The following is a 9545-nucleotide window of genomic DNA, read 5'->3' on the forward strand; positions in this document are numbered from 1 at the left end:
ATAAGGTAAAGCTGGTATGTATTTGTTCTCTCTAAAAAAAATTCAAATGAGTGTAGGAAACTAAAGACAAAGTTTTGGGCAATGAATATTAGATGTAGAAAAAAAAATTTACTGCCTGAAATCAATAAAAGGTTTCCGAAAAATAGAACAAAATCAAATGAATATATCATGTAACTAGTTACAAGGATAGTTCAACATGAAATTCTTCCAATAAGATGTGCAATTAAGCCATTTAGCTTCAATTGGTTAGGGAGAAGATATAGCATTAAGAACTTACTGTACTGAATACTTAAACATTTATTTAACTATAAATGATGAAGTCTACCTTACAATGAGCTGCTTGCTCACCTTAATTCTTGAAATATAACTCTAGGTGCCAAAATTCAACAGTATTGAATTTGAATGTGATTATCTTATCCCACTTAAGAACCCTAGTTTAGTACAATGATCCATCAAAATCATGAAGACCATGCCACAAATTCTAAGACAAGATCTGATAGAATGTCAGAGCAAGAATATCAATAGAATCTAGCAAGCATTAGCTAGTTAAAACGTGGAGAGATACAGACCATAAAGGCTGAATGAAGAGGTAATGACGCTGTACTGAAGAGGCTATCAACGTCTTGTTTGGGTTATGGCTGCGGGCTGCCCAATACTATGGCATCCATAACAGCACTTTCTGGGTAGGTGGAAATGACTAGGAGAATCTAGGCACAAAAAACTGAAACTGGATTAGTCGTTTGGTGAATACAGTCATATTAAAAAAATGAGAACAGACGGCCAAACATGCTATTAACTTGAAACAAGGTAAGTTAAGTTCCTTCAGCAAGTGTCATGTGTAAACAGGAGCATGTGGTGCAGTTCAGACCACATCCATCACTACTGTAAAGAAATATCCTTATGAACTCATTCCTTTCTGAATTTTTTCACTCCACCTATCATACTCCCTCCATCCCAAATTAACTCACGCAGATGTATTTTTTTATTTGTTTTAACTCCGAGGAGATGGTCTTTTGTTAAAACTACAATATGCCCTGTTTAAGAAAATTACAATGGCATGCCCTTGACAATTGACACCAATGATAGAAATTTTACAGCTGGTTAACACAACCTTTTGACGAAGATTCTTCCAAAATAAGTTTTATCCTTGCATTTCTAGGCTTGTCCAAGAATGCTTAGTATATTAGATATCTCATCCAATAAACTTAATATAAAACGTAGTAAATCACAAGATATCTATCTGAGATCCGTGCCAAACTGAAATCCATGAATGTTGTTTTACAAAATTAATATTATCTCAAAGTTCCAACTGAAATTCTTTAATGAAAGTACTCTATCAAACATATTTCTGAACTCTGCAGGTTGAATGACTACAAAATTCATAGAGTTATTCAAAAACAAATGCCATATATAACAAAGAACTTAACTAGGAAATTAGACATTTCTGTGATGCCAAATCTGTCCCTGGACAAAACAACTAACTCAAGAAGAGGGCCATGGTGCGTGCCGAGTTAATTGCAAGTTCACCTTGGGAAAACACCAGATAATGGTGTGTTGTAAATCAGAATGATTAGCTAAAAACTTAGATTGATGAAGACAGTTGCAACATATGGTATTTAAAAACTGAAATTGCAACTGTAGACATCGCATAACATAAGAGTTAACTTTTCGTTGGCTATCTATGTAATCCAGAAGTCCTCATGTTGGATTTTGTTTCTTACTTTTATATACTTTATTTAAGCATATATAAGGTGCACTTACACAATTACCACATGAAAATAATATCCACCGTAAGGTAGTGGGGCATACATGTTCATTCACCTTCTACGCCAAGTTGTTGTACAGACTGTAAATCCAAGGCAGGGAAAATCACCAGTAATCCCCAGAAGAGCATTTCCCATCCTTGAAGAGATGAAACCTGTTAGTGTCTCTAACAGATACCTCTTCAAAAGAATATCCACCGTAAGGTAGGGGACATGGATGCTCATTCTCCTTCTACACCAAGTTGCACAACAACTGGAAAGAAAGGCAGGAAACATCACCAGAAATCCCCACAAGAACATTTTCCATCCTTGAAGTGATGAAACCTGTTAGTGTCTCTAACAGATATCTCCCTCCCCTCAAAACATGATATGAACTTCATTGCTTCGTGGCAATCGCCACAAATCCGGAGATTCTTTATCACCCGAAGGGGTGTTCCTGGACTTGTGCTTATGAGGCCCAATGCAACAGCCAGCTTCTCACTGTGCACAGCGAGGATATTATCCTTTTCTTGTTCTTCCACGTCATGCAGGACAAAATCTGTGCTTGGTGCAAAGCCCAGCCTCCTCATCTCAATGGCAAGCTGATTAAGTTTCTCAGTTATTCCAGCCATCATGGGGTGTGAATTATCACCAGCCAACAACATGTGCACCTTGTTCTTGATCTCAATCCAACTGCAACCCTTCTCTTTCGTCAATCCCAAATTCTTCATCTCATCCCTCACCCTATTGACCCCGTCCCACATTTTTTTAGATGCATAAATGTTGGAAAGCAGGACATAGTTTCCAGCGTTTTCTGGCTCTAGTTCAAACAGCTTTTGTGCTGCAACTTCGGCCAGGTGAACATTTCCATAAACCCTGCAGGAGCCAAGTAAGGACCCCCAAATGCAACCATCTGGCTGAAATGGCATCTCATTGATGAGATCATATGCCTCTTGAAGCTTTCCAGCTCGCCCTAACAGAGTAACCATACACGCGTAATGCTCCATGCTAGGGGAAATACCATGTGCTTGCTGCATTTCATTGAAGTAGCGACGCCCCTCCTCCGTCAGGCCAGCTTGGCCGCAAGCACCAAGGACACAGGTAAACGTGACTAGGTCGGGCTTCAGTTTCAAGCTTTGCATCAAACGGAACAGCTGCACAGCATTCGCAGCCTCCCCATGCATAGCATAGCCCCCAATCATCGCATTCCATGAAACCACATTCTTACACGGCATTGCATCAAAGATCGTTCTCGCGTCCCTGACCTTGCCACACTTTGCATACATGTCCACCAACGCGCTGCCAACGTAAACGTCACGAAGAAACCCCTTCCTCACAGAAAAACTGTGCGCTGCCCGCCCATGCATCAGAGCCGCAACATTGGCAAACGCTGGCAGCACGCAGGGTATCGTGACTGCGTTCGGCTCGATCCCTTCCGACTGCATCTTCCTGAAAAGATCCACCGCCTCCAGATCTTTCCCATTCTGCACACAGCAGGCGACGATCGAGGTCCAGGACACAACGTTCAACTCGACTCCTCGGCTCACAAACTCCCCGAACAAGAGCAACGCCTCGGAGACCTGGGCGTTGCGAGAGAGCCCGGCGACAAGAGCGTTGCAGGACGCAACGTCCATGTGGCTTGACTCGTGGAACACCCGGGAAATCTCATCAGCGCGCCCGCACTTGCCGTACATATCGATGAGCGCCGTGACCACGCAGGCATCTTGCCTGCACCCCGCCTTCACCACGTACGCGTGCACCTGCTCGCCGACCGAGACATCTTTGACATCCCCGACCGCGGAGAGCGCGCACGAGACGCCGGTGGCGTCTGGCAAGAACCCTTCGCTGTGCATCCTCACGAGCGCCGTGACGGCGTCCAGGGCGCGCCCGCTCCGGTTCATCCCGGAGACCAGCCCGTTCCAGGTGATCACGTTCGGCTCGACGCCGGCGGTACGCATCTGGTCCAGGAGGCCCCAGGCGGCCTCGGCGTCCCCTCGCGCGGAGAAACCCGCGATGAGCGCGCTCCAGCCGACGACGCTCTTCTCCGGCATACGGTCGAACACGCTGCGGGCGTCAGCTGGAGCGCCGAGGCGGAGGTAGGTGTGGAGGAGCGAGGAGGCGACGAAGGGGTCCTCCGCGAGGCCGGAGACCGCGGCGGCGGCGTGGAGCGCGCGGGCGAGGGGCCGCGCGGGGCATGACTTGAGTGCGGAGGGCAGGAGGTGCGGGTCCGGCGGGAAGGAGACGTGGCGGAGGAAGTGGAGAAGGGTGTTGGAGTGAGACATTGGCGAATGGCGCGGAGCCACATCGATCCGGTACCCACCTGATCTGTTCGCTTCAGATCCAACGTTCCTCAGACCTCGTAAAAATACTATTCCGTACTGTACTCCGTAGAACGTGGTTGGATGTTTAAGGCTGGCCATAGTCCTAGTATCATAACTAGTTTCACAAAAAAGCTGATGTGGTAATTAAGGAGGTGAGAGGAGATTAGAGTAACACAGTTGGATAATGTATCATAGGCATGTTACGAGAAAAGTTAATACCAAATAAATCTTGTACACACATTTGCATCGAGATTCTAAAAAGTAATGAATATAGCATAACTATGATACTACTACCTCCATTTTAAGGAATAAGGCGCACGCGTATTCCAAGAGAAATTTTGACCATAAAAATTGAGCAACAAAATCTTAATTATATTATATATATATATAGTATCGTTGGATTCGTATTGAAAAGCACTTTTTAATGATACTAATTTCATACAAATAATCTTTATCTATTTGAAGTAATTCTTGGTCAAACAAAAAGCTCATAAAACGAGGGCGCCTTATTCCTTGAAACGGAGGTAGTACTTCATAATACTAACCACTATAGAGATAGTACCATACACAAGTATCATATGCATGATACTACAACATGATACTTACCACTATGGCCAGTCTAAGGCCGTTTGTTTAGAGCATCTCCATAGGCGGGCCAGCCCGATAACTGTTTAGGGGCCGACGCTGTTTTTGAGATCACGCTGGCGCGTTTTGAAAGGTGTCGGCGCGGTTTCGAACCTAATAGAAACATAGGTAACCTTGTGTCAGCCTCTTCGCAAAGGACGTGAATCGGGCGTGTCGGCGTCAAGCGCCACAGGGGTTTTCGCGGGTGGGGCCTCTTTGGCAGCGACTCAACGGGCGGCGGCATCATAAATGCGACGCCTCGTATGCTTTGCGGCCGGTTGCCGATGAAGTCATCGGTTCTCCACACATAGACGCCGCCGTAAATGCGACGCCTCGGATGATCTACAGTGAGTTGGCACCGCTTATTTAGTGCGCTCTCTACCACGCTATCCTCTCCTCTCCACCACCGCCGCGCTATCCTCTACTCTCCACCACCGACGCGCTATCCTCTCCCCTCCACCAATGTCGCATTCCTCTGCGGAAGAATGTCGCGGCGGATGTTTACGACATACTCGATGCTTGGCCGTAACGGCTTCACGCCGCTATCGGCGCTAATAGCTCGAAATTTTGCACTATTATACTGAGGTTTTTAAGTATACTATTACTCGACTCATTTCATGCTCCAGTTAGCCCCATCTATGCCTATTTTTGCATACTTATGATTTTTTGTTCACTTTCATATGAGCTTTGCAAATTTAGTAGTTTTAGTAGAATTTTATTATGTTTTCCTTGTCTTTGAAATTTATTTAGGTGTTATGGATAATCATGGAGAAAGGGAGGCAAAAGGGACCAAGAGGGTACAATATGGGAGAACTACAAGCACCAGACTTAGCCATGTGAGGTGTGAGAAAAATGATATTTTCTCAACATCTTATATTTAAGATCTAAGAGCATCTCCAGCTGCGTCCCCCAAAGCAGCCCCCAAAGGGATTTGGGACGCGCTGGACAAAATTTCATTCCCAGCCACGCGCCTCAAAGACCCTTTCCGTCCGGCGCGGCCCAATACGGTATCCGGCGCCCTAAGCCCGTCCTCGCTACACAGGGGACGCTCCGGGCACGCCGGACACAAAGAAATGCGAGGTGGGGAGTGGCGGGACCGATGTGTCAGCGACTCACGAACGAAGCATCGCAGCTTTGCCTTAATGGCGACGGAGGGGCAGGTGAGACGTCTCGTCGGCGCTGCGCAGCCTCCACGCATCGCCGGCGTGCGCACGCCACCTCGCGTTCCCGCGCTTTCTTCCCGCCGCTCCTAGCCTCTTCCCGCATCTTCTAGCGACGCCGGCGTCTATAAAAGGTCTCCCCCGCTCAATGGTAGCCACCATAGCCGTCGGCACCCCTTTCTCCGTCGCAAGCACAACCCTCGTCGCATAAACACCACATGCGCAATGATGAACCGCCCCGGCGCCGGCCAGATCCCTCCACCACTGTCTCCACCACCACCTCCACCACCTCTAGCACCGCAGTTCGACATCAACCCGGAAGCTGCGGAGAACGAGGCGTGGGAGGAGGCGGCGCTGGCGGACACCATAACGGTGTTTGACGCCACCATGACGGAAGAGGCGCAGCGACGCCGGATGGAGGACATGGCCGAGCGGTGGCATGCAGAGCGGCATCGCCTGCACATGGAGCGGCATCTCCAGCACCGTGAACGGATGGAGGCGATTGAGCAGAGGCGACGGTAGGCGGTGGAGCGTCAGCAGCGGCAGGCGGCGGAGGAGCGACAGCAGCGGGAGTCGGCGCTAGCGGCAACGGAGGCGGCCTGGGGGCGCATGCGGATGCATTGGCGGCAGAGGCCGATGCGTTGGCGGCGCAAATGGAGGCGCAAATTGAGGAGGAGGAGGAGGAAGAGTCGGAGGAGGAGGACGAGGTGGAGGTGGCGGAGGAGGAGGACGACGAAGACGAAGACTTCGAGTGGTCCGACGACGACGGGCCGCACCCGGACGAGGCGGCGGATCAACAACGAGCGCTCGTCGAGTCCTTCGAGTCGGAAAAGAAGCTCCAGGATGACGCCCGTGCCCGCGAAGACGTGCAGATTCGCCGCGCCGTCGAGCTATCCCTCAAGGCGGCGCAGTAGGGGAGGGCAGGCGACGATGCACTGCTGGAGTAGCGGCGTTTGGCCTCCACCCAACGTAGGGAGAGGCGACGCATGGAGCATGAGCTGCGGCGGAGGGGAGGCGATGATGGGGCGGGGCCGTCGAACGCACCGTCGGGCGGCCAGTAGGCTAGGGTTAGATAAAATCTTGCCATTTTCATTCAAACTTGTAATATATAATCAAATTTGAATGAAATTCTTTATTTTCATGCACTTTTATTTATTCGGGGGCGTGTTTGGGGGACGAGGCTGGGGAGCTACACCCACCAAACGCGGCACGAAGAAAACGCGTCCCCCAAAGGCTCGATCCGGCGCCCTTTGGGGGACGATTTGGGGGACGCGGCTTGAGATGCTCTAAGGCCATGGTGTTGTAGCCCTCGTCCGTGCGAGTTCAACGAGCCGAAGAACACCCAAATCGGAGTTTGTATGAAGAAATGGCGGCCAATATACGAAAGTCCAGGGAGAATAGCGACCATCGGTACGGGCAGAGCCCGCCCGTATTAGGCTCCGTTGGTTTCGTTTCGTCAAAAGGAATAACATTTGTGAAGGTCCGACGGGCATATTCGTCCCCGAGCTCCGTCAGTTCGCGAAACCGACCTCCGACACCTATATAAAGTGGGGAGGAGCCAAGAAGAGACATCATTCATCCAAGCCCTAGGGGCGGAGCCCTGTCGTTCCGCCACCGATTCCGTCTCCACAGCCACCGCTCCATCACCATCTCTACCACACATAGAATAGGAGGAGAAGACTAGGATCTTGAAGGGCAATGCATCGATCTCCATCATCATCATCATCAACGTCTCCATCACCGATCCCATTTGTCAACTTGGTTGTGATCCGAACTCTACTAGGATTTACACTTGCATACAATTGTACCTTCATATTCATATCGTCATAATGTTGATCCCCTTGATGTATGAGTAGTTCCTTTGTTTTTGGGGAGATATAGAGAAACTCTAGTAACATTACGATGTGAAATAAAGATGAATATTAACTTTGATTTATTAACTATGTGTTAGTTCTCTCTCTTGTATCTAAAGGTATAATAGCTGCCCCCCATAGGGGACTTCACATCGATCAGCACACGTGAGCCGTCGGATCTCCTCATCGGTGCATCTTGTCCGTTCGTTTTGGGTACTCTCCTCTCACTAGCTAACCCCATGCAATGGCAGATTGTTACCCGCCTCCGGCTGCATGTGGGCCCCACCTTTGCCGGCCCCGCACGTCAGCCACTGCGGCTGGGATCTCTGTCGTTGCGCATTGGCGCCAGGTAGTCGAACTCAACCCGTAGGGGTATTTTCGGTATTTTAGCGCGGCCTCGTGTAAAAGCGATCCCCAGGGCGAAAAAAACCCTAGCCGCCGCCCCTGCCCCCGCCTCGCGCCCCCGCCCCGCCCCTGCCCCGCTCCCGCCCCGCCTCACGCCCCTGCCACCGCCCCTGCCCCGTTCTCGACGCCGGCCGCCGCCTCGCGCCACCTCCAGCCCTGCTCCCTCGCTCCCCAGGTCGCCGCCTCGAGTCGCCGAACATCACGAGCGCCGGCCGCCGCCTCGACCCGCTGCCAGCCCCTCTCTTGCCCGTTCGTGCCGCCGACTCCCCGTGTGATCTCCTCCCCCTCCGCGGCACTGCGCCCCATAGGGGGCTTCACAGCGATCAGCGCACGTGAGCCGTCGGATCTTCTCATCGGTGCATCTTGTCCGTTCTTTTTGGGTACTCTCCTCTCACTAGCTAACCCATGCAATGGCAGATTGTTACCCGCCTCCGGCTGCATGTGGGCCCCACCTTTGTCGGCCCCGCACATCAGCCACTGCGGCTGGGATCTCTGTCGGTGCGCATTGTCGCCAGGCAGTGGAACTCAACCCGTAGGGGTATTTTCAGTATTTCGGCGCGGCCTCGTATAAAAGCGATCCCCAGGGCGAAAAAACCCTAGCCGCCGCCCCTGCCCCCGCCTCACGCCCCCGCCCCGCCCCTGCCCCGCTCCCACCCCGCCTCACGCCCTGCCACCGCCCCTGCCCCGTTCTCGACGCCGGCCGTCGCCTCGTGTCACCTCCAGCCCTGCTCCCTCGCTCCCCAGGTCGCCGCCTCGAGTCGCCGAACATCACGAGCGTCGGCCGCCGCCTCGACCCGCTGCCAGCCCCTCTCTTGCCCATTCGTGCCGCCAACTCCCCGTGTGATCTCCTCCCCCTCCACGTGCGCCTCGCAGCGGAAGCAGGAGCAACGCGCGGGTCGGCCTAGGAGGAGGAGAATCAGGGCTGAGGCGGGAGCCATCATGTGGGGGAGAAGGAGACAGAGGCGGGGGTGGAGGAGATGGGGCAGCGCGCCTCGCCATATCCGAGATGGCGCCTGAGCAGCGATGGCGGAAGACGCAGACCTCACCGTCCCCTGTAGCAACTGGCGATTTGAGGTGACAATCGTGCTCCTTGCTGTCCTTGAGCCCGTTGTTTCTTCATTTTTATTTTCTTCTATTATCTTGAGGGAAACCCTAGCTCTATTTTCCTTTGGAACAACTTACTGCATGTTTACTTAGTGCATGTTTACTTGCCTACGACCTAGTTGTACATGGCGGACAGCAACGCGGACACACACACACTCACGTGCACACGACAGACGCACACACACACACTAGGCACACCCGCCACGGACACGAACACGAACGCGGCCACGGACCGCAGTCCGGACTCGACCGGCCTAGACTCGCATACGCTGGTCGACACCGACGGCGTGGCTTATTCCTAACACTAGGATGTCCACTGAGTTGTAGTCTTTGTTT

General features: G+C 51.4%; 1 protein-coding gene across 1 annotated transcript; it reads right to left on the minus strand.

Annotated features, from left to right (window-relative positions):
* Nucleotides 1-1938: 1938 nt before the first annotated feature.
* Nucleotides 1939-4024, minus strand: LOC124648777 (pentatricopeptide repeat-containing protein At1g20230). Its single transcript, XM_047188484.1, has one exon. It carries the CDS (start codon nt 4022-4024, stop codon nt 2039-2041), a length of 1986 nt encoding a protein of 661 aa, XP_047044440.1. The 3' UTR covers nt 1939-2038.
* Between the last annotated feature and the right edge of the window lie 5521 nt (nt 4025-9545).

This window comes from Lolium rigidum, chromosome 4 (genome assembly GCF_022539505.1).
Source record: "Lolium rigidum isolate FL_2022 chromosome 4, APGP_CSIRO_Lrig_0.1, whole genome shotgun sequence".
NCBI classification, from domain to species: Eukaryota; Viridiplantae; Streptophyta; class Magnoliopsida; order Poales; family Poaceae; genus Lolium; species Lolium rigidum.